General features: G+C 44.2%; 1 protein-coding gene across 1 annotated transcript in view; it reads right to left on the bottom strand.

Annotated features, from left to right (window-relative positions):
* The window catches only part of LOC136620008 (calcium-activated chloride channel regulator 1-like), a 53,688-nt gene that overhangs the window by 9,263 nt on the left and 18,071 nt on the right, over nucleotides 1-26,354 (bottom strand). The window contains exons 4-10 of the mRNA XM_066594741.1: nucleotides 24,962-25,070; nucleotides 17,915-18,092; nucleotides 17,596-17,820; nucleotides 13,834-14,058; nucleotides 6,165-6,342; nucleotides 3,225-3,331; nucleotides 2,314-2,535 (exon numbers count right to left, since the gene is read on the bottom strand). Of these exons, the coding sequence (XP_066450838.1) occupies nucleotides 2,314-2,535; nucleotides 3,225-3,331; nucleotides 6,165-6,342; nucleotides 13,834-14,058; nucleotides 17,596-17,820; nucleotides 17,915-18,092; nucleotides 24,962-25,070 (1,244 nt within the window). The remainder of the gene's footprint in view (nucleotides 1-2,313; nucleotides 2,536-3,224; nucleotides 3,332-6,164; nucleotides 6,343-13,833; nucleotides 14,059-17,595; nucleotides 17,821-17,914; nucleotides 18,093-24,961; nucleotides 25,071-26,354) is intronic.

Genomic DNA, 26,354 nt, shown 5'->3' with positions numbered 1-26,354 from the left:
CAGGGGCCCGGGAACAGTTCCTGGGAGTCTGCCTGCTCCTCAGAATGTGTCATTGTAATGGAGTGAGGAGGCTGGGAGGAAGGAGGAGTAGCAGCCAGAGGATTCAGAGTTGCAGCAGTGGACGGCGCAGAACGCTGGGTGTTCGATAGATTGCTGGATGCACTTTCTGCCATCCACGACAGGACCTGCTCACACTGCTCATTTTCTAATAAAGGTCTACCGCGTGGAACCATTAATTGTGAGATGAATGTGGGGACGCCAGAAACGTGCCTCTCTCCTAATCCCGCAGCAGTCGGCTGCAATACACCTGGATCAGGAGCTCAGCCTGTGCCCATACCCTGACTTGGGCCTCTGCGTCCTCGCCCGCGTCCACGTCCTCTAGGCCTACCCCTACCCCTCAGCATGTTGTATTACCAGTAGTGCAGAAACAGAACGCTGTAATTAAATGTGCCGCTTATTGGCCTGTGGTTGGAGGCTGACTTCGCTTACGGAACGCACAGCAGAGCCAGGAAATAATTTTGCGCAAGCCTGCTGTAACACTTAGCTGGCTGCGTATGAATTAGGAGGACAACTACCCCCAGCACAGACCCAGTACACTGAGGACAGTCACAGGCAGGCCAAATAGATTTTTTTTCCCAAATGTTTTTGGAAAGGCCCACTGCCTATATTCAATAAATATGTCTTCTGTCCCTGCCTTACCACTACTGGCCCTGGAGTATGTAAAATAACTGCAGACTGTTGCACTGTGGACTGGAATACAGCGGCGATGTAACAGCCAACACAGAGCCAGGAAATAATTTTGCGCAAGCCTGCTGTAACACTTAGCTGGCTGCGTATGAATTAGGAGGACAACTACCCCCAGCACAGACCCAGTACACTGAGGACAGTCACAGGCAGCCCAAATAGATTTTTTTTCCCAAATGTTTTTGGAAAGGCCCACTGCCTATATTCAATAAATATGTCTTCTGTCCCTGCCTCACCACTACTGGCCCTGGAGTATGTAAAATAACTGCAGGGCGCAATGCTCTGCACGGCCGATATACAAAAAAAAAAAAGTGCAACACTGCAGAAAGCAGCCTCCACACTACTGCACACGGTTAGATGTGGCCCTAAGAAGGACCGTTGGGGTTCTTGAAGCCTAAAATACTCCTAACACTCTCCCTATAGCAGCTCCGGCACCAGCAGCACTTTCCCTGAACTAGGTCAGAACGCATCTGTGGCGAGCCGCGGGAGGGGCCGATTTATATACTCGGGTGACACCTGATCTCGCCAGCCACTCACTGCAGGGGGGTGGTATAGGGCTTGAACGTCGCAGGGGGAAGTTGTAATGCCTTCCCTGTCTTTCTATTGGCCAGAAAAGCGCGCTAACGTCTCAGAGATGAAAGTGAAAGTAACTCGAACATCGCGTGGTACTCGTCACGAGTAACGAGCATCTCGAACACGCTAATACTCGAACGAGTATCAAGCTCGGACGAGTACGTTCGCTCATCTCTAATCATAACGTTCTGACTGGCTGCCACCACTACAAGGGCCCATTAGCATCTTACTGCATACTGTTGGTACATTGGACTAGATAATAGCACAGTATGCAATAAGTTACTATGCTCCCCCTACTGGTGACTGCAGTCATACAGTATTTTATCATTTAACCACATGTCTATGCAGAAGATTTGGAGCTCTGTAGCAGCAAAAATGTAACAATAACTAATAAAAATATATTGAGAAATGAATCCACTCAAAAAGGATATGCTCTTAAAATGAATATCTACCTCAGGTTGGTTTCACAGAGGCAATCGCGATATAGCCATGAGTAAATCGCATCTTTGTTCATGTGATTTTTGAGCACCAATGCTGCTTTTTCTTGCAAAAACATCACCGCCGCTTGTGACTTTCTTGTGTGTTTTTTCATGCGATTTTCTCATGAGAAAGACAATAGGGCTTTCTAATGTTAAAAACGCATTGGATGAAAATCAGAAGTCCGTGCATTGCGATGCAATAAAACAAAGGCTCCATAGGGAAACATGGGCAATAAAAAAATGGCAGAAAGATAGAACATGCTGCAATTTTTTTTCTTGCACATCGCATAAGTGAAAATATTGCAAATGTAAAGGAAACCATTGAAAAGCATTGGTTTCAGAATTCTGCATTTTCACATGGTCTCGCATCGCCGGGAAATAGTGCGATTTTCTTGCCCGTGTGAAACTAGCCTTAGGACTCTTTTGGTTCAAAAAACATAGTTTCCTTTCATAATAATAATCTTTATTTGAATAGCGCCAGCGTATTATATATAAATGACAAATAGGAGAATGTTACCTCTGCTGTTCCTGGGATTGCCAGCCTTGATGATTTTGCTGTGTTGTCACTAACAAATTCTGCCGAAGTATACGTCTTCCCTTTAGGATCTTGCAAATTAATATTTGGTACTGCAGTTTGCCAAGTTACTAGGAAGAAAGTCTCATTCCCCACTGTGGTATCAATGAAAACGGTGCCTTTCAAACATCCAGCTGGTTGGAGACTTAAGGCGGTGCTTTCCAGCTGTTGATATAACATTAATATCATTGAGTTCTAATGTTATTTGCATCTGCACTGTAGTTAAAGGGATTCTATAATCAAGTTCATACTGCCAGAACCACAGACAGCCTGAATCCAGGGATTGGACTGGACTGAATACAATACCAAGTTTTACTCTGAGCTAAACTTCAACTCACAGGGGCTCCTCCCCACCCGCTGCATGAAGACTGACAGTTCTCTTCCATTTAGTGTATACGAGAAAGCTGTCAGTCTACATATTGTGGGCAAGGAGAATTCGATGCACCCTGCCCCTGCGACTCGGAGCTCAGTTTCAAGTCAAATTTCTTCTATGGAGACGATAGGCATTCCTGAATCACTGCCATAACTATAGGGAATGTAGGGGATGCGGTCGCATCTGAGCCCAAGAGCCTTAGGGGCCCCATAAGGCCTCTCTTCTCTATAAAGGGAACCCAGTACTATAAATAAAGCATTATAGTTAGGGTCCCTGTTACAGGTTTTGCATTGGGGCCCAGGAGGTTCAAGTTACGCCTCTGCGTTAAGGGGTTAAGAAAAGTTGGGGGGCCCCAAGATAAACTTTTGCACTCGGGCCTGTGAGCCTTTAGCTACGCCCCTGCCTGAAGTGGGTTGGGCAGCATGAACCTGATGACAGAATTCCTTTAAGCTAGATAGAGCAGAATGAAACAAGCTTTTACCTGTATAGACTGCTTGGTAATGTCTCCATCATTAGCTGAAACTGCACTGAACGCATTAATTAAACCATTTCCATCCACTTTATCTGATGCTAGATAAATTGTTCCACCTGGAAGAAATCATGAAATTTTAATTTATTTTCTGTATCAAAAGATCATCTGTCAATTAATAGCTTTATGAAATCACTATATTCATAAATAAACGGGGTTGTCAGAGATTTAAAAAAAACAAAAAAAAACCTATAACCTCTGGTAATGGTATTAAATTGAGAAAAAACCCTATACTCACCTTTTGATCCCCCTCTACCTCAGCACCCCATCTCCAGTCCCTACTACTCCAGTCCAGAAAGTTTCTGCAGCTGTCTCAGGCCATTCATCGTTCTTCACGTGGCCCCTCAGCTAATCCACTGAGACCCGTACTTGGCTAAGAGGTCACGTGAATGATAAATGGCATGTGACAACTGCAGCAATTTCTTTATCCAGAGTGGCGGCGACTAGAGAAACGGCGCTGAACTGGAGGGGGAGAGGCCAATCAAAAGGTGTATAAAATGTTTTATCTCTATTTTATACCATCACCAGCTGTCTGTATTATTTTTCTTATGTTGAACAACTCTTGTAATTGCTTTTATTTGTATTATTAGCAGTATAAGTACGTGAGGTCCAGTACATGTGCAGGAGGGTGTGGGAGATACGTGCCACTTCTTTGGTACAGGCCACTTTCACCAATCTCTCACAAATATAAACCCCATTCTTTTGAATGCAGACATATATATATAAGCAATGACCTATGTCTTTGTGTTCCTCAATCAATCACCCATTGATTTCAATAGGACCTTTAATGCCTCACATGGCTCTCGCATGCTGTGTGATGTGCATGTGAGTGCGATGCCAGGTTTCCCATTGAAATCAATGGGGAACACTTCTGATCCTCTTTCACACCTAAAACGTGTGTGAGAGGATCAGAATTTCACAAATGTGATGCGAGGTATTTTTGCCTGAAAATTGCCTTGCATCTGCAGGTAAATCGCACATTTACAAGCGCAATACTGACCCGAGTTTCTCGGACTGATATTGTACTCTCCTGGTGTAGGTAGTCTTACAGAGGTATTCTCTGTAGAATGTCTCTAATATGGTGTCTGATGGAGTAATAACAGTAATAATATAGCTGAATGCCCTTCAAAATTTATATATATTGAAAGTTGGCATATTTCTTGGTGCTTGTAACGTTCCGTTACACTCGTTATGTTTGCATTGTTGCATTACAGTCACAGTAATGTTGTGTTTATATCAGCATTAGAGATGAGCGAGCATACTCGCTAAGGCAAACCACTCGAGCGAGTAGTGCCTTATTCGAGTACTTGCCCGCTCGTCTCTAAAGATTCGGCTGCCGGCGCGGGTGAGTGGTGAGTTGCGGGAGTGAGTAGGGGGGAGCGGGGGGGGGGGGGGGAGAGAGAGAGAGAGATCTCCCCTCCATTCCTCCCCGCTCTCCCCCGCCGCTCCCCGCCCCCCGCCGGCAGCCGAATCTTTAGAAACGAGCAGGCAGGTACTCGAATAAGTCACTACTCGCTCTAATAGTTTGCCTTAGTGAGTATACTCTCTCATCTCTAACCAGCATTGCAGGTTCGGTTCTGAGTTTCCATCATTGATTTATGTGAAAATCTCATATCATTTTGGAAATGCTGGACGGAAACTGAACAGACCCCATTATAGTCAACAGGGTGCATTCGAACTGTTGGGTTTCATCATTAGCAGGTTCTATTCAGCCAGCAAGTTCTGTTCTCCTTCCCTCATAACAGAGCAGGAGAACAGAGTCCATAGCGCAACTGTGAGCGAGCCCTTACATGCCCAACATGTATTTATTTCACTTTTAAGGTACGGTTTAACTTTGTTTTTTTTGCATTGCACATTTAGTGGTATGGTTTTCTCCATTTTGGACATGAAGTCCTCCCTATCGTCTGAGGCGGATTTTAACTAGAAGCTATGATACTACATGACCAGAGTTTATAGGCTTAGGCTCAAAGAGAGACAATGTGTTTGTGTAGGGTTCCATCGGAAGAGGTTACTTTGTCAGTGGCAGATGAGAGCGCACAATGTCATCAAAATGTGTCCTAATAACTCATACTGTAAATAGTAAGTATAGCAATAGTAGCGCCCATAGATTTGCATGGGTGCTATATTACGGCTGTTTATACCTCATAGAGTTGTGTAATCATGTTACAGTAGTGTGAATAAGGCCTACAAGCGGGTACACGAAGATTTGCCACAGAATTTCTGTGCAGACCCTCCGAATGGAAATTCTGTGGCATTTCCAGTAGCAGCAAAGTGGACAAGATTTTGAAAATCTCATCCACAAGCTGCAGAAAAGATCTGCACAAAACCCATGTGGAAATTGACATATGGTGGGGAATTTATTTCCACAGCATGTCAATTGTATTGCCATGTCTGCTGCGGAGTTCACCTCTTCTTCATGAGGGATTGAATTCTACAGAGAATTCCGCGATCGAAGCCGTATCATAATCCGTACTAAACGGTGCGGGTTTAGAGGCAGACGTTCCATTGCCAATCTGTTGCAGAATGTCTTCTGCGGATATTCCACAGCTAATCAGCCCCGTGTGGACCCAGCCTTGGGGTATTTCACTGAGTGGAGGCGGAGCTCTCTGGAGATGTCTTCAAGCCGCTAGCTTCCATTCAAAGTAAACAGGAAGACATTCACAGACTGCCTGTTTAAATAAGTCTACAGTTGCTTGGATTTTAGGAGAGTTAACAACCCACCATCTCCTACAAATTGGCGATTCTCACTTACTGGCCCTGTTGGGTCCTGTGTTTACATCTGACGACCGTCGCTCGTAATTGTTCTTTTGAGTGATAACTTGAGTGACTATCAACGCGTGAAAAAGTAACTTAATACCCAGATTTATGATAAGGAGACATCTAAGTGCTGACCTGTAGCTTTTGCAATCGCTGTAAGTCGTTTTTCTTCAGCAGTTCCGAGGAATATAACATGAACTATAGCGCCACTCTGTATAACTTTTTGGGCACAAAGGTTGGTATCAAGATTATCTTCTCCATCTGATAGTAATAAGACTTCTGTTCCATCAGATGATCCAGATTGTAAATTTACCTGTACAGTAACATGATATATGGATAAAAATAATACATATAAAGCATATACTGTAGATATTTAGAAAACCTATTTCTGTTCATCTTCACATTCCCCATCAATTCCAGATTCCTCTAAGCCACAAGTGTCAAACACAAGGCCCACGGGCTGAATCCGGCCCGCCTCCTCATTTTCTGTGGCCCGCCGGCTGTGCAGCAAGTTCCCTCACTCCTCCGTGCTGCTGTCAGTAGGCAGTCTTCTCTCGGCTTGTTCTGTCTAGTGCAGACAGTAATAGAGAAGTGCCGATAGCAGACTGACAATGGCCGCGGAGGAGGGAAGGGAGTGCAGAGAACATGATCTCTGCAGCAAAAAGAGCGACGCTGAGGAGGAGCAGCTGCAGGGTGGGATCCTTTGTGTGTGTGTGTCTGTGTGTCTGTATATATGTGTGTGTGTCTGTATATATGTGTGTGTGTCAGTATATATGTGTGTGTGTCTGTACGTATATGTGCAGAATGGTGTGCGGGTGTATGCACAGAATCCTGTGCGTCTGTATGCGCAGAATCCTGTGCGTCTGTATGCGCAGAATCCTGTGCGTCTGTATGCGCAGAATGGTGTGCGTCTGTGCGGGTGTATGCGCAGAATGGTGTGCGTCTGTGCGGGTGTATGCGCAGAATGGTGTGCGTCTGTGCGGGTGTATGCGCAGAATGGTGTGCGTCTGTGCGGGTGTATGCGCAGAATGGTGTGCGTCTGTGCGGGTGTATGCGCAGAATGGTGTGCGTCTGTGCGGGTGTATGCGCAGAATGGTGTGCGTCTGTGTGGGTGTATCCGCAGAATGGTGTGCATCTGTGCGGGTGTATCCGCAGAATGGCGTGCAGGTGTATGCGCAGAATGGTGTGCCTCTGTATGCGGACAATGGCATGCGTCTATAGGCGCAGAATGGTGTGCGACTGTAGGCGCAGAATGGTGTGCGTCTGTAGGCGCAGAATGGTGTGCATCTGTAGGTGCTGAATTGTGTGCGTCTATGTGCTGAATGGTGTGCGTCTATGCGCTGAATGGTGTGCGTCTGTATGTGCAGAATGGTGTGCGTCTGTATGCGCAGAATGGTGTGTGTGTGTATGCGCAGAATGGTGTGCGTGACTGGCCACTATGGAGGACCTTATTACCAATCGGGCCACTGTGGTGTTTACTTTTACTTTACTGTCTTACAATTAGAATCGGCCCTTTGAAGGCAACTATAAGGCTTATGTGGCCCTCAGTGAAAATGAGTTTGACACCCCTGCTCTAAGCTGATGTTAGAATTTTAGAATTTTCAAAAAATCACAAAGAAGGCCGTACTTAGTGATATTCAGATACAAGGAAAGGATGAACAGTTATTCCCAGAAGAATGCAGAAAAGGCATAATGTCATATAAGGGAGGTTACACAGGTGCAAAGTACTGATGAACAGCCACGCACATGCCTACTATACATCGGGGGTCTATTTAGTTTTATACTTACACATAGATAGGGCCTGTATATGGTGCCAGTCACACAGATATGTGCAGTGCACAAAGCAGGCCTTTATATCCCTCGTCATGTTACAAGACCTGTTACAAGGTTGGACATTGACTTATAAGGAGGCTGCCTTCCAATAGGTAGCACTGCAGAGGCATTGTACCAGCTCTCATTTCCATACCAAATTTTCCACTGGAGTATTGCATGGCTTGTAAGTCTCCTAACACCTACTTGGCTCTCTCGACCAGGAAAAAAAGTACCTCTCCTGAAACATATCAAAGGCCTCTCACATAATCAACCAAAAACCTAAGTATACACTGATGAGGGGCAAACATCCTGACACAGCTGTCTGTACATGGTGAACTCTGCCTTCTGGAGAAGAGTCTGATTTGGCTTATACCCCTGGTCATGTTACAAGGTCAGATAAAAGGTGGGATATTAACATATAGGGAGGTTACCTTCCAATAGGTTGCACTGCGGAGGCATTGTACTTTTCCCATTGGCTTACAGCCTAATAATGATACCCATACTATTAGATCAGGTGGGCTGTCCCGCACCTTCTAAGTGAACTATACAATGTATTGACACCACAGGCCCCCCAGCATTTTATTAACAAAGAGTAGTACTTAAAACGACCCATCAGGCCTGGAGAAACAAAGATGGCCACACTAGCTTCTCTGACTATCTGGTTTACACTGTGCATTAGTTTGCATCATTAGGCCAGTCAGAGCAGCATATAGGGTCTTAGACTACCAATACATATTATGCACAGTGTTCATCAGATAATCAGAGAAGCAGTTCGGCCATACCCATTTCTCCAGGCCTGGAGGGTTGCTTTAATTTTCGCTTAGGTGTACTGTATAGAAAGGTTCCTATTAGCAGTAGTGCCAGAGGCAGATGCATTGTGTTTTTCAGGGTGAACGTCTTGTTCCCTTGGGCCTTAAAGCTGTTGTCTGGCTAGAATTAACGTTTTAAGGTCAGAGCCAAAAAGGTTAAAACAATAGCACAAATGGTACTTGACCATCTTCAACTATGGCGATCCTGTTTACTGGTGGTCTGTTGAGGGCATCCTGAACTTGATCTCCTTGTATGCATGCCCTCCCTAATCCACTGGTCCCAACACCTTCTAACATTCTGGTCAGAACGGCCCAGGTGGTGAACAATTCGATGATATGTCCATCCAGCTTCTTACATTACAATTATGCGGCCCCTCTCAAACTCTACTAACTGGCAAAATCTCTTTGATTGCAATGTAGACCATCCACACGCTGCACAGCACGGCCAGTCACATGACTGTCACTCAAGTCAGGGGAGGTCCTGTAGGCCACAGAAGTGGCGGTGCACCAGAGTCTTTCACCCTATCTGGAGCAATGTGTATGTGCTGCAATATGTATATTGCAGCGAAAGACGTTGTATGTAATTCTGCTTGGGCTATTTCTTAGGTTCCTAAATTGATAGTTTCTCAAACATTAAGTTCAGTCATAAAACTTTATAATAGATAGGTTATTAGTGTCTCACTTTGTAAGTAAGCCACAGAAAATCTATCTGCGGCCCCAAGAGACTTGCTGATTGTAATGTTGGCCCCTACCTACTGCCAAGTTGAGCTGCAGGTCTGTTCTCAGTAGATCTAATGTCTTTTGGGTGGATTGTCTTTGTGCTGCAATGGTGGGTCAGAGTTGGGGCTGGGGCATTTGGGACAACAGATTTAAGGACAAAATACACAAGAACTTGCTCCCAGTCTTTTAAGGAGACAGGCTGTTGACAAAGGCCTGAGAGAGCTACTCTGTGAAGGTATGCAACCAAACCTGTGGGGATTTTCTGTGGCATTAGGTTTGGTAGCAAAGGTGATGTATGATGTTTTGTTAGAGGCCAGACGGCCAGGTTTTTGTTTGACTATTATGCAGTTTGAAATATGGTATACAGTGTGAATACTACTGTGCTGTACAGAAGCAATAAATACTGGTGAAGCCAGATTTTTAAGAAAACATTACAATGTGGAGTTTTCCTGAATGTGACGCCATCCATGTTATGAGGAAAAGATGGCGATCCGAGTGTGACTAATCCCCAGTTTGTCACAATACTTAAAGGGTCACAACTAGAGATGAGTGAGTATACTCGCTAAAGGCAATTGCTCGAGCGAGCATTGCCTTTAGCGAGTATCTCCCCCGCTCGAGACTGCAGGTTTGGGTGCCGGTGCAGGGGAGCGGTGAGTAGCGTCTGTCAGCAGGAGGGGGCGGGGGGGGGGGAGAGGGAGAGAGATCTCCCCTCTGTTCCGCCCCGCTCTCCCCCGCAGCTCAGTGCCCGCTGCCGGCACCCGAACCTGCAGTCTCGAGCGGGGGAGATACTCGCTAAAGGCAATGCTCGCTCGAGCAATTGCCTTTAGCGAGTATACTCGCTCATCTATAGTCACAACTCATGTAAGTATGTGGGCCATGGGACAGTCCTGCACTCAGAACCCCTAGCAAAAGCTGACTTAATAATAATCTTTAATAATAATCTTTATTTATATAGTGCCAACATATTCTGCAGTGCTTACAATACAGGGAAAATAAAACAAGACAACGGTTACATGAAGTAATCAATTAATGGAAACAGTAGGGGTGAGGGTCCTGCTTCAATGAGCTTACATACTACAGATAATGGGGTGATACTGAAGGTAAAGGGGCTGGAGATGTGCATGGTATGGCGAGGTGGAGAATGAGGGATGCTATACACACAGACAATGGTCAGGCCCTATAGTGGCGAAATCGGGATGACTGCAGGTGCTGGTTGATTACAGCTAGCAGGGATTGCAGTCTGTGGGACAGGGAGCATGTTATCAGGTGGAGTACTGAGGGGTTTGGTTTAGGGGATATGGTATGCCTCCCTGAAGAGGTGCGTTTTTAGAGCACGCCTGAAATTTAGTGTGTCACTGATTGCCCGGATATTTTTTGGTAGCGCGTTCCAGAGGACAGGTGCTGCTCTTAAGAAGTCTTGGAGGTGGGAATGAGAGGTTCAAATTAAAGGGGCACTCAGTCTGATTTTATTAGCAGAGCGGAGGGCTGGCTGGAGAATTGAGATGAGGGAAGCAATGTAGGGCGGGCGGTGCTGTGGAGCACTTTGTGGATGAGGGTAGTGAGTTTAAATTGTATTCTGTATTTGACGGGCAGCCAGTGCAGTGACTGGCACTGGGCAGAGGCGTCCGAGTAGCAGCTAGAAAGGGAGATGAGCCTGGCTGCCGCATTCAGGATGGATTGCAGAGGGTAGAGTCTGGAGCAGGGGAGGCCTATTATTAGAGAGTTGCAATAATTGAGCCAAGAGTGGATGAGGGCAACAGTGAGCGTTTTTAGCATGTTCACGATGAGAAAAGGGCATATTCTAGCGATGTTCTTGAGGTGCAGATGACATATTCAGGACAGAGATTGGATGTAGGGGGTGAAGAAGAGATCTGAGTCAAATATGACCCCAAGGCAGCGAGCATGCTGTCTGGGAGTTATGGTGGTGCCACACACTTAGATGGAGATGTCAGGATGAGGTCAGTTAGTAGAGGGCGGGAACACCTGTAGGTCAGTTTTTGAGAGGTTCAGTTTTAGTTAGAGAGAGGACATAGTGCAGGACACAGCAGACAGACAGTCGGTGGCGTTCTGGAGGAATGTTGCTGTGATATCCCGGGAGGAGGTATATAGCTGGGTATCATCAGCATAGAGATGGTACTGGAAACCAAATCTCCTGATGGTCTGTCCAATGGGGTCTGTGTAGATGGAGAAGAGGAGGGGGCCAAGGACCGAGCCGTGGGGGAACCCAACAGCAAGGGTAAGAGGAAGGGAGGTAGAGCCAGCAAAGCAGACACTGAAGGAGCGGTCGGATAGGTAGGAGGAGAACCAGGAGAGGGCAGTGTCTTTTAGTCCAATGGAATGAAGCATAGAGAGGGGAAGTTTGTGGTCGACAGTGTGGAATGCTGCAGAGAGGTTGAGGAGGATGAGTAGGGAGTAGTCGCCTCTAGATTTGGAAGTCAGGAGGTCGTTTGACACTTTAGTCAGGGCGGTTTCTGTCGAGTGTACGGGCGGAAGCCAGACTGTAAAGGGTCAAGAAGAGAGTTTTCTGAGAGATAGCTTATACCAGAGATAGCTTAAACTACTAGTAAACCAGGCGTTCTAGTAGTTTCAAGATAAAGGGGAGGTTTGAGATGGGTCGATAGTTGGCAGCATCGATCGAGTCAAGAGTCGGTTTCTTTAGCAGCGGGAAAATGATAGCATGTTTGAATGAGGAGGGGAAAATGCCAGAGGTCAGAGAAAAATTGAATATAGTGGTGAGGTGGGAGATGACCACCGGGGAGAGGGAGCGCAGGAGGTGTGAGGGAAAAGGGTCGCTAGCGCAGGTGGTGGGGCGAGCGGAGGAGAGCAGTCTGGAGACTTGTTCCTCTATTGATGGTCTAAGTACAGTGAGTGAACAGGAGCTAGATGCAGTACTGACGGGACTAGGGTCGGGGCTAGTCTGGGATTGGAAGGTTATTTCCTGCCGGATGTCATCAATTTTCTTTTTGAAGTATGCAGCCAGCTTTTCTGCACTGAGATTGTCACAGTGGGCTGTGATTTTGGGCTGAGAAGGCAGTGGAAAGTGTCAAAGAGTCTTTTAGGGTTATGGGATAGTGAGGAGACGAAAGGGCAAGGTTGTATGTTCTGAGCATGAATTTAAAGTGGAGAAAGTCTGCAGCCTTTTGAGACTTTCTCCACAGCCGTTTAGCACACCTAGAGCACCGCTGGATGAATTGCATTTGAGGCGTGAGCCAGGGTTGCCGCGGTCTATATCGGATGGCTTGGGTTACGGGGGCGCCGCTTCATCCTATGCATGTTTGAGAGTGGTGTTGTAATGTGTGGCAGCCAGGTTGGGGCAGGAGAGGGGAGAGATAGGGGACAGAGAAGACTTTTTTGGTGTGAATGGCCTGAAGGTTCCTGTACGGGAGGTAGGAGGGTCTGCAGAAATGTTAGGGCGCGTGACAGAGAAAGAGAGAAGGTTATGGTCCGAGTGTGGGAGACGGAGTTAGTGAAGTTGGAAGCAGAGCAGAGATGGAAGAAGACCAGAACCAGAGTATTGCCATCCCTGTGAGTGGGAGAGGCTGTGAGTTGTGAGAGACCAAAGGAGGAGGTGAGAGATAGAAGCTGAGAGGCAGATGGGGAGATAGGGTCATTATTGGGGATGTTGAAGTCTCCTAGGATGAGGGTTGGGATTTCGCAGGAGAGAAAGTGTGGGAGCCAGGTGGCAAAGTAGTCCAGAAACAAGCGAGGAGCACCTGGGGGGCGGTAGATAACTGCTACTCGCATGGACAGTGGACGGAAAAGCCGTAGGACATGTACCTCAAATCATGGGAAAGTAAGTGAGGGTACTGGGGGTATGGCCATGAAACTGCATTGTGAGGAGAGAAGCGCACCTACTCCTCCCCCTCATCTGTCTTCCGGTCTTGGGTTATGGGAGAACTGCAGGCCGTTGTAAGACAGTGCAGTAGAGGAGGCCATGTCAGATTGCTGTATCCATGTTTCTGTTAGAGCTAGCAGGCTTAGGGATTTAGCAGTGAAAAGGTCATAGATGGTGGGGAGTTTGTACATGCTGACTGGCAATTCCAGAGCGCACATTGAAAGGAAACCAGGGAGGATATGCATGGACTAGTGGTTGGGCTAGAAGGATGTCTCAGTGGGGCAGATGGGGAGTAATAGTTAGGGGCACTAGAGGGTGAGCCAGGATTGGGAGAGATGTCCACTGCTGCAAGTAGCAGTAGTATAGCGAGCGTGAGCAGGTGGTTAGGGGATTTATGAAGGCGATAGTTATGTTTCACTGTGGCTTCAGAGGGATTGAGACGTTTAAGGAAAGTAAACACGTTTTCACATAAATAGTGGTCCTGTCATAACAGTATGGTAGAAGGTCTGCCCGAGCAGGGCACTCCACTCAATGAAATCCATATGCCCTAATGGGTCATATGAACATGGTATGCCATCTTGACAAAACCCCTTTAAATATAGAGAGAAGATATCTTATTGTACATTACCTGAATTCCAGCCTCAAGTCCAGAACATATATTTGTTCCTCCACTTGCTACTGTTGGAAGAAGGGTTCTTAGATTCAGACGTTGTGCATTGCTTTTTATTTGGACTAAATTTGATTTTACAGAGGAACTGCTTGAAAATGTCACCATTCCAACGTAAGAATCAATCTCAATGATTTGCATGAGGAAAATTTCTGCAGCCTGGTATAAACGCCCAATACGATTACTCTGAAAAACAAAGAAACAAATACGCAAATGTTTTCAAGTTTTATGTGAATAACACATATTTAGCCAGTTACTTAGACATCATGAAGAAGAGTACAAGATATAGTAGAAAGTAGTATACATTTTCATTATTGAATATTCAATTGTTATTTGCAGGAAATAGCAAACAAAACTTCGTTAGAGTACATTCACACATGGAAACGAAGCAAAACCACAAATTAGAGCAGAAAATCTGCAGCGTTTTTTTTCCCTCCACACGTGAATAGGATTTGCTCAGGATTTGCGATCGCTTACTATATAAGCAACTCTAGTTTACATGTAGAGGAAAACGAATGCTGTGGATTTTGTGCTGTAACTCTAACCTGCGGTTTTTCCGTGGATCCACTGGGGAAAGTCTGCAACAGAAATGCAACCTTTTTCACAATGTGTGAACACACACTTACTGTAAGTACAAGTCAATATAGCCTATATTCACCCAAATCTTTCCAAATATTACTGAGAAAATATATAATTTATAAATGCTAGATCTGGTGATATGCTACTAGGTCATAAACCAGTTTTGGAGCATATTGTCACATTAAGGGTGCATTCACACGAGCGTGTGTGCCGTACATAGGGGTGCGCACAAAAGCACGTACCCACGTACGTGCACAAACACGCGTTAATGCAGATTAATGCAACATAAGCCCTTCCCTGAAAATCATCCCTAGAATGTGTAAAAAAAAAATATATATATATTTACTCATCTCTCTGCAACTGCCGGGACTCAGGCGCGTCCAGCCTGTTTTTTTTTCTCCCTGCACTGCTCTGACTGTGTTTCAGCAGGCGGGGATTTAAAATTCCCGCCTGCTGAAAGGGTTGTATCTGATTGGCTGAGAGCTCAGTCAATCAGATACAGCTCTCAGCCATTCATTGACTGACAGCTAAATGCTGCCTGTGATTGGTCACAGCACTCAGCCAATCACAGGCAGCTCTTGGCCATTCATAGAATTCTATGGATAAGATACAGCCCTTTCAGCAGACGGGGATTTTAAATCTCTGCCTGTTGAAACACAGTCAGAGAAGTGCAGGGAGAAGACAGGCTGGACGCGCCTGAGCAACGGCAGCTGCGGAAAGGTGAGTGTATATGTGTGTATATATATATATATATATATATATATATATATATATATATATATATATATATATATATATATATATATGAATGTCTGTCTGTCTGTCTGTTTGTCCTCTATGCATTACTACACCGTTCATCCGATCGCCATGAAACTTTGGGAAGTTGTTGAGTACACTCTCGCGAAGGGCTCTGGCATAGTACATCTATCCTATGATAGGTGGCACTGGCAATTGCATCTTGCAACACTTTTGGATGGTGGCCGAACAACGCATTCAGCACTGAAATTGCCGGTGAATTTGCAAACCACTGAGACGCCAACATGCAATATCACCAAAAATTCCAGAATGGGCAAAGTTCTCCAAACATGTGAACTTATCATATGGGACGAATGCACAATAGCTCACAAAAAAGCATTGGAAGCGCTTGATCGCACACTGCAAGATTTGAGGGCAAATGCACAGCCCTTCGGTGGAGCACTCCTTTTATTGTCTGGTGATTTTCGACAAACTCTGCCAGTTATATCACGTTCAACACCCGCTGATGAACTTAATGCATGTCTCAAATCATCAGTTTTATGGCGACATGTAAAGAAATTGACTTTGAAAACCAATATGCGCGTTCAACTACAAAATGATGCATCCGACGAACGTTTCGCAAAACAATTACTGGATATTGGGAATGGGAAGATGGCAATCGACAGATCTACACAATGTATCACATTGCCCACAAACTTCAACATCAACCAAAGACGAATTGATTCAAGGTTTTTCCAAATTTTGCGCAGAATAACAAAAATCATCAGTGGCTCAGCGCACGGGCTATATTTGCAGCTACCAACAACGATGTCAATGCCATCAATTTCAGCATTCAAAATGGAATACCTGGCGAAGCGACAATGTATAAGTCTATTGATACTGTGATGAATCAAGGCGAAGTTGTCAATTACCCAACAGAATTCTAGAATCCACCCAATTTTCCAGGTATGCCACCGCACATTTTAACAGTGAAAATCGGCATGCCTGTGATTCTTCTCCGAAACATCAATCCACCACGGCTTTGCAACGGTACAAGACTTTCCGTGAAAAAGATGATGAACAATGTCATCGAAGCTACAATTTTTTGAATGGTAAATTCAAGGGGGAAGATGTTCTCTTGCCACGTATTCCAATGATCCCAACAGATAAGCCATTTGAATTCAAATGTTTAACAGTTTCTGGTGCAACTCGCTTTTGCAATAACCATCAACAAAGCACAATGACAATCGCTGCAAGTGTGTGGGCTAGATTTGGAGAATCCGTGCTTCTCACATAGACAACTGTATGTGGCCCGCTCATGCGTCGGAAAACCTTCTGATTTATTCCTGTACACACCAGACGGAAAAACAAAAAATACCGTGGATCCACAAGCACTCGAATAAATACTTTGAAATGTTTTACATATGCAAATGAATAAGTTTAAATAAAAATGACACAATGTAAATTCAATGTTATCATAACCAATTTCCTTTCTTCTGAGATCGCAGCAACGCGCAATGGGTAAGCTGGTATATAATATATTTTTTTACACAGTCTAGGGATGATTTTCAGAAAATCCCCGCAGGGCTTGCCGGTAGCCTATTGCTTTTAATGGGACTGCAGAACTGCCGATCCCATTGAAAGCAATGGGAGAACATTGCGATCCTCTGCCACAGCTGTCACAGCAGTACAGCTGTTGCAGGAGATTCTTTACTCCCCGAGGGGAGTCCTCTTGGCACTGATCACTGTGAAAGTGCTGTCACAGTGTTCAGTGGTAAGGGGATTCCCCGCTTGGAAATATTGACGCGCACCACAGACCTACGGTGCATGCATGTCCTAGGTTTTGCAGGTACATGCGTTTCCACGCTTGTAAAACATTGACATGTGAACACACCTTAGGGAACCAGTGGTTCTAATAGGCGCGTGTTTTTGTGCACACGTATGTACACACATAAACACGCTCATGTGAATCCACCCTTAAGCTATATCCCCTTTCCAACTAAACCACACCCCTTTTCCACTGAGCCACGCACCTTTGTAAAGTGAAGCACAGTAGATTATTCTTTTTGGTAAATTTGTTTCATAAGAACGTTTAAGACTTGATGCGACATTAAGCACCAGAAATGTGCAAAATGTTGGCACATTGTATGGCAAGATCTAGGTGCAATCACATCAATAAATCTGTCCTATAATTTTCCAAAAAGACAACAGGAGTAAAATGGGCCAGGCACTCTGAGCAATGCAGCCCAGTTGTCCTATAGTTTGGTGGGGTTTCATGCACCCAGAACCCTACTTTATTGTCTTTATAAAAATTGGAATATCTGTTCACTTACACTTAACTTTGCTCTTAGTCTGAATTAAGAACAATGTTTAATCACCGAGACATTAGCTGTTATAGGGAACACTTACAGTAGCCATGCTTCCAGACACATCCATCACTAACGTCATCACTCTCTCCGTAAACCGTAAAACTGTGAAGGTGGGATCCGGTATAGTGAGGCCAGGAGTGGGCTGTGTGGACTTTATATCAGCGGAGCTCGCAATCACATCCCAAGTGCTACGGAAATTGCATTTTTCATTTTGCAGGTTTGGAGCTTCAATGTTATGGTTGCTGTCAGTGCAGAAATCAATAACCTAAAACAGTAATCACAGTGTTAATTTATTTCAAAAGACAACACCAACCAATATACAACTGTCTGACCGAATGTCAGAGTTTACTTATACTTACAGGAGGAATAGACTGCATGTACATTAAGGATGCTGTGACCGGCTGAAACTGCTTAGGCACGAAAAGACAGCCTTCTTCATAGAGCCCAGTGTTAGGATCAATTTTACAAGTATCAACATTACAAGACGTTCCCTGACATCTCCGTATTCTGTACGCACCTTCAATGTCAGCAGAACACCTGGAAATTACAATGTGAGATTTATTATTGATTCTAATTATTATGTCTGATAACCATTACGATATTAAAGCAATTATTCAGCTACAACACAGAAAAATATGCTGTATGCACAAAAGAAGCTAAAGTGCATATAATAGGGCTAATATAATGGAACAAAGAGAAAGATAAATAGCTGAAGGGAAAGGGACTTATAAATAACTAATACTGAAAATATAAAGAAGAAATACATCGGAAGCAAGATCAACACTTTCTGTATCACACGTATTGCCACACCCTGTATCACCTGTATTGCCACACTCTGTATCACGCGTATTGCCACACTCTGTATTGCACGTATTGCCACACTCTGTATCACACGAATCGCCACACCCGGTATCACACGTATTTCAACACTGTGTATCACACATATTTCCACACTGTGTATCACACGTATCGCCACACCCTGTATCAAACGTATTGCCACACTCTGTATCACACGTATCGCCACACCCTGTATCAAACGTATTGCCACACTCTGTATCACACGTAACGCCACACTCTGTATCAACATATATCACCACACCCTGTATCAACATATATCGCCATACTCTGTATCACACGTGTCACCACACTCTGTATCACACGTAGCACCACACTCTGTATCACACGCATCACCACACTCGGTGTCTCTTGTATCGCCACTGTCTGTATCAACACGTATGGCCACACTCTGTATCACACGTATCACCACACTCTGTTTCACAAGTACCGCCACACTCTGTATCACACATATCACCATACTCTGTTTCACACGTATCGCCACACTCTGTATCACACGTATCACCACACTTTGTTTCACATGTACCGCCACACTCTGTATCACACGTATCACCACACTCTGTTTCTCACATACCGCCACACTCTGTATCTCACGTATTGCCAAACTCTGTATCACATGCATCGTCACACTCTGCGGCTTCCTTAGGCTATGTCCACTTATAGTATATGTTCTGTTGTGGATTTTGTTGCAGCTGGTTGATATTTGATTCATATATTTCAAAGATGGGAAGTATACTGGAGTATCTTTAGATAGAGCTTGGTTAGGGCGATTGCTACTTGTGTTTACTAAAGTGTTTTTAACTGTTTGTCTTCTGTTTTGGGGATATACTAATATATATAGATATATATATCTATATACACTATCGTTCAAAAGTTTGGGGTCACATTGAAATGTCCTTATTTTTGAAGGAAAAGCACTGTACTTTTCAATGAAGATAACTTTAAACTAGTCCTAACTTTAAACAAATGCACTCTATACATGGCTAATGTGGTAAATGACTATTCTAGCTGCAAATGCCTGTTTTTTTGTGCAATATCTACAAAGGTGAATAGAGGCCCATTTCCAGCAACTATCACTCCAGTGTTCTAATGGTACAATGTGTTTGCTCATTGGCTCAGAAGGCTAATTGATGATTAGAAAACCCTTGTGCAATCATGTTCACACATCTGAAAACAATCTAGCTCGTTACAGAAGCTACAAAACTGACCTTCCTGTGAGCAGATTGAGTTTCTGGAGCATCACATTTGTGGGGTCAATTAAACGCTCAAAATGGCCAGAAATAGAGAACTTTCATCTGAAACTCGACAGTCTATTCTTGTTCTTAGAAATGAAGGCTATTCCATGCGAGAAATTGCTAAGAAATTGAAGATTTCCTACAACGGTGTGTACTACTCCCTTCAGAGGACAGCACAAACAGGCTCTAACCAGAGTAGAAAAAGAAGTGGGAGGCCGCGTTGCACAACTAAGCAAGAAGATAAGCACATTAGAGTCTCTAGTTTGAGAAACAGACGCCTCACAGGTACCCAACTGGCATCTTCATTAAATAGTACCCGCAAAACACCAGTGTCAACATCTACAGTGAAGAGGCAGCTGCGGGATTTTGGGCTTCAGGGCAGAGTGGCAAAGAAAAAGCCATATCTGAGACTGGCCAATAAAAGAAAAAGATTAAGATGGGCAAAAGAACACAGACATTGGACAGAGGAAGACTGGAAAAAAGTGTTGTGGACGGATGAATCCAAGTTTGAGGTGTTTGGATCACAAAGAAGAACGTTTGTGAGACGCAGAACAAATGAAAAGATGCTGGAAGAATGCCTGACGCCATCTGTTAAGCATGGTGGAGGTAATGCGATGGTCTGGGGTTGCTTTGGTGCTGGTAAGGTGGGAGATTTGTACAAGGTAAAAGGGATTCTGAATAAGGAAGGCTATCACTCCATTTTGCAACGCCATGCCATACCCAGTGGATAGCGCTTGATTGGAACCAATTTCATCCTACAACAGGACAATGACCCTAAACACACCTCCAAATTGTGCAAGAACTATTTACAGCAGAAGCAGGCAGCTGGTATTCTATCGGTAATGGAGTGGCCAGCGCAGTCACCAGATCTGAACCCCATTGAGCTGTTGTGGGAGCAGCTTGACCGTATGGTACGCCAGAAGTGCCCATCCAACCAATCCAACTTGTGGGAGATGCTTCTAGAAGCGTGGGGTGCAATTTCACAAGCTTACCTCAACATATTAACAGCTAGAATGTCAAAGGTGTGCAATGCTGTAATTGCTGCAAAAGGAGGATTCTTTGACGAAAGCAAAGTTTGATGTAAAAACAATGTTATTTCAAATACAAATCATTATTTCTAACCTTGTCAATGTCTTGACTCTATTTTCTATTCATTTCACAACGCATGGTGGTGAATAAGTGTGACTTTTCATGGAAAACACAAAATTGTTTGGGTGACCCCAAACTTTTGAACGGTAGTGTATATATATCCTCTTTATAGTTTGATATTTGGTTCTATGCTCACCTGCTTTTTCACACATACTCAAAATACTCACCTAGCTGGCGGCATCTGGGTCTCTGCCGCTGCTCTCTAGAGCTTCAGGCAGGCTTGTGGGCACTTGTCAGCCATTCTATAAATGGCTGTGATTGGTGCATCCAGCACTGGCTCTAATTGGCTGAGCTAGCGCTTAGCCAATGAGAGCAATCTCTTACTAGAGGGTCTTTAAACCCTCTCACTAGCAAAAGATGTTCTATCAGGGCTGACAAGTAGCTGGCAGCCGGCCCGGAGCTCTGGAGAGCAGCAGCAGAGACCTGGATGGCGTCAGCTAGGTGAGTAGTCATGTTTTTTTTTTCAGTTTCCTTGGCTGCGCTTTCAGCTGTGCTGAAAACATAACCAAAATGCTGGCAAAATTCATGCCAGCACTGCTGAAATCGCAGTAAATGCAGCATTGAAAAACGCTGCATTTCTGCAAACGCTGTGTGTAAGGAAGGCCTAAACATTTTACATGCCATGGTCAGCAATGACTGCAGTATCTACAAGGTTAAACAGTGTGGAGGAATGATTAGATGAGCAAGTCTTCATCTTTTTACTAATTTTATGAGAAAAAAAGACCCCGATATGTGGCAATGAATACGAATATGCTCTCTGATTGATGGGGAGTGATAACATGTAGATAAGTCCATGTCATCCTTCCCCCTAAGATATACAGAGGAATCACATGTTTTGCATGTTGCCTGCTCACCCATCTTTCCCTCCCTTGAAGCTCGATGCTGACCGAAAAGTAACATCTGTAAATTCAGTATTCCCAGCCCCACTTTAAGCGGCTGTAAGTCCGATTATGTAAGTACTACAGGCATGATTCGAGTATCTTGGCTTTAAAATGGCACCACTGGAGCTACAGCCGTATGAAGTAGGACAAGCTCTGTTCAATCAAAACTGTAATGTCCCTTTCCTGCAGAAGCAACTGAGCTTGTCCTAAACTGAAGGGGGTCAATAAGTATCTGACCATATCTATGAATATAATGATAATGATATCCACCATATAATGAATTCACAGAGTTCTTCTATATAAAGCCACTATATATATATCTGAAAATCAAGAACAGACACAGCGAAATCCTAGGGTAAACTGGAATCAAGGCTCAACAAACTTCATAAATGCTGTTCTAAATATTTTATAGGGTGGCTTATATGGGGTTTAAATCTAAAGTACCCTTGAAGCCACTACAGAACTGAATTGGATCCTAATAAATGTTTTGGAATTTTTCTTGAAAATGTATAAAATCGCTATTAGGCATCTTTCACACAGTCAACAACAATATCACCACAAGAAAATCGCAGCGATATCCCAGCTGGGTTCTCTGCGATATCGCTGCGTTTTCTCGTGCTGATATCCTGATTTTGTGACGCTACAAAGTCGCACGACTTTGTTGAACTCTTTTGCCGTGATTTTCAGGGAGGGGGCTTGGAATATAAGCCCCACCCCAAAAATAACCCCTATCTGCCTTTAAAAACAAAAAAAACTCGAATACATTACCTATCAGGTGTTGTCAGTTTCAGCGCACTGAATGGTTGTGATTGGTTTATCAAGTGCTGCAGTGATTGGCTGAGCCGTGGTGCTCGAGAACCAATCAGACCCAGCGCTTTCTGGAGGTGAGGTTTTTGAACATCTGACTTGGTAGCGTTGGCTGAAAACTGCACAGAAGTGTGACAGAGTTGTGGAGATGAAGTGCGGCAGTGCAAACAGTGCCTGTTAGGTGATGTATTGTTTTTTTTGTGTTTTTAAAGGCAGATAGGATTTATTTTAGGGCTCAAACAGTAAAACCTCCTACTGTAAAAGTTGCATCGCATCGCATGAAAATGCAGTTGCAATGCAACACAAAGGAAGGTTTCATAGGGAAACATGGGCTACAAAACACCACAAATCCCGGCAATATTCAGCATGCTGTGTTTGTTTGTTTTTTTTTGCAATGTAGCAACCTACAAAACATTGCTAATGTGAAGCAAATCATTGGAAAGCACAGGCTTTACATAAATGGGATTTGTAGCACTACTCGCATCCTGAAAAAATTGCGCTATTTTGTGACCTGCGTGAAAGTGGCATGTAAACCTATAAGCGTTTTAAGGGCCTAAAAAAACTAAAGATTAAAAAACCAATACCTATAAAAGACCTCATTCAGTGGAGCGCTCTTTTCGCCATGCTAAACAGCGAGAAAACAGCGCTCCTATAGGAACTAATAGGTTCCTATAGAAGTGTTCAAATGGGCGATTTTTAGACACACTGATTCAGCGCATCTAAAATGGATAGGACATGCGAGTGCAAATGCCAGGGCATATCCTTTCTTAGCTGCAAGCTTTCTATAGGCTCCTATGAGAGCCTTAAAAAGCACACAGCACACGCCTCGAATCCTGTGAATGGGCGACTTCACAGAGCTTGAAGCTGCCCGTTCACGCAATCAGTGGTATGACGAAGGCTCTGTGCAGCCGATACGTGTCTAGTCCAGAGATGTGTATACCTGGTAATTTTAAATATGTCTAAATAAAGGAAGATTATATATTTTATTCTGCAAGCAAGCGTGGATGACACTTTTTCCTGCATGGAATTTTCTGCTGTTTAAGCCCAATCACCACCAGTCTGCTGCATGTAGATGCCAGCCCCTCTTGCTAGAGGGTGCTGGTCATTTATCCTTCTACTCATTTCTCTCAGGACCCTGGTGTTTGGAGTCATTCATGTCTTGCTTGGTGGGATTCTGTTGTCTGTTGGTGAGAATAGTGTCCTGTTCTGCTTGTATGCCGTTTACCATCTATGGCAATCCAATATTCCAAATGAATATATGTATGGACAGCAGCACAACCAGTATATCAAATTAAAGTAGCATGCAAGGCAGGTGCACGATCCCACAATGCTCCTGGACTCAAGGATCCATATGTAAGACAATATAAGTTACCAATGAATGGATTAGCATACAGAGGATTCTTCACAAGTTATTCATCTTTATTCCTCAACACAAGACAAGGCTAAAATGTTTCGACCCGTGCTGGGTCTTTTTCAAGCGTGGGGCTGTTCCTATTGGGATGATCAGCCCTTTTGCAGGCAGGACTCCCTGGGGTTTGAGTTGTCTTGTTAGAGTAGGGACTCATGAGACAACAAGGACCCTAATATGTACTTTAGCTATTCTATCTGCTTATGTGAGTAGGTATTTTAGGTAAGTGTTTTTGTGTTTGTCATTTGTTGTTGGATGCCCACTCGCAAGTCCCATTTACTGTTCAGTCTGTTTCAGTGTCTGTTTGTGTGCATTCCCCTTCTATTCGTGTTCGTCCTGGCTGTGGTGTGCATTGCACTTAGGACGAATTTGACACCATCATTGTGTAAAAGGTGTCCTACCACTTCATCGTTAGGGCTTACCCACCTGGGCATGCCCTTGTTGGCTGCACAGAAATCGAATGTAAAAAAACATTTGTGTTCCCCCCTTACCCCTCCCACCCCCCCAAATTTCAAGAACCTCCTACTTTGAATGGACAATTCTTGCCCATGAAAATGAACCAAAATAGCAAACACCGCAATTTTTTGCACACAGACCATTGGTCCATGTAAAAAATCACCTATGAATATCCTAATTGTCTATTATGGGTCTGCATGCTGTCGGACACAGACGGCACATGGACAGGAACTACACCAATGTGAAGAAGCGCTTAGCCCTCAACTAAATGACATTAGCGTTCAGTCTGCTTCTGATTTCTCACAAAGCCTCAACAGGGCGGTGCTGGAGAGAATGGGGAGGAAAATTATAACGCCAGCTGGTTGTATAAAAGTGGCATGAGTGCAAGTAGTGAGATTAATTTATTCTTGGGTTAAACAAAAAAATCTAATTGTTTATAAGGACTGAGGGGGTTATAGATGAGTGAACATTAGATCTTCTAGTGCACATTTATATGTTGCAACGTCATCACAAGATTTGGTTTCTTAAACCGTGAGGTACATTCCTAATAGTTTAGTCTGTTATGAGTGCCCGGCTTTGACATTTCATACAATATGCATAATTTAAATGTCTCACCTCGTAGCCTCAATTTTACCATTCCCTGAAATATAGAAGGGTTTATCCGAGTTGTATTCATCAAAAACACCCCATCTGAGATGAACCCACTCATGAACAAACACTCGACCTGAAAGTAAAAAGTAACTATTTTGAAATCTTTTATTTTTAATTGTAGGAAATAAAATAAATCATTACAAATATAGCAGTTAATTTAAGAAGATTTTTTTAACCCCTTAAGGACCAAGCTGTTTTGTAACTTAAGGACCAGACACTTTTTAGGGATTTTACCCATGTGGCGGTTTTAGGCCTCCTTCCCACGAACGGATTTACGCCGCGTAAATTCGCGGCAAAAATCCGCTGCGTTGCACCATGCTATTAGGTTCTATTGAACCTAATAGCACAATGCTCACGATGCGTAATTCCACCGCGGAATTACGCACCGCGATTTCTCCCGTCCTCACCCGCAGCATGCTCTATTTTCTGCGGGTGAGGACGGGCTGTACGCGCTGACGGCTTCCATTGCAGTCAATGGGAGCCGTCCGTTCACGCTATCTCCCGCTGTAACCAGTGGGAGATAGTGTGAAAAAACGCTTTCCCGCCCACCGCCGCGCGTCATATGACGCCATATGACGCGGCCGGCCGCGTCACGTGACACGGCCGGCCGTGCACGTGACACGGCCGGTGACGCGGCGGCGGTGGGCGGTGACGGGCGGTGACGCGGCGGCGGTGGGCGGGGAAGCGATTTCACGCTATCTCCCGCAGGTAAGTATAGGGGCTCTGGGGGGCGCCGTGACGGGCTTCACTGCGTAATATTACGCGGCGGAGCCCGTCACGCTCGTGGGAAGGAGGCCTTACTGCTCTATTTTTTTTCCTTTAGCTACCAAAATTATTTTTGCTGCAATTTTTTTTGCGTGACATATAGGACTATTTTTTATATCTTTTTCACTGACTTTTTTTCCGTTTTTAGTTTTATTGGGGGTAAGAAGCTATAAAAAATCATTTTTTTTTACATTTATAATTTTGTAAAAAATATTTTTATATTTACACTAAAATAAAGTACGGGAATAGGTTCCTCTATTTGTTTCAGACATTTTGATATATAGTATGTATGGTTTTGATTTACAGGGCGCATACGGCAATGGTTTTTGTTGGCGTCTGCTTTGTGTTATTCTCTTTTTTATGTATGTATTGTTGTTTTATTCTGTAATTTTGTTCTACTTATTTATGTAATTGTGTTTTTTACTATCTATGTCCCCCATAACGTCATGTAAGACCTCTGGGGGACATTCACATATTTTTGTTTTCTTTATTTGACACTTTCCCACTGTAGCTGGGGCATCCATAGGAGCCCTAGTTACAGGGGAAAGCAACCCCTGTGGTGACATTAGTCACCTGCAGAGCTGCCAGGATC

This window comes from Eleutherodactylus coqui, chromosome 3 (genome assembly GCF_035609145.1).
Source record: "Eleutherodactylus coqui strain aEleCoq1 chromosome 3, aEleCoq1.hap1, whole genome shotgun sequence".
NCBI classification, from domain to species: domain Eukaryota; kingdom Metazoa; phylum Chordata; class Amphibia; order Anura; family Eleutherodactylidae; genus Eleutherodactylus; species Eleutherodactylus coqui.
This window is presented reverse-complemented; position numbering and strand designations above follow the sequence as displayed.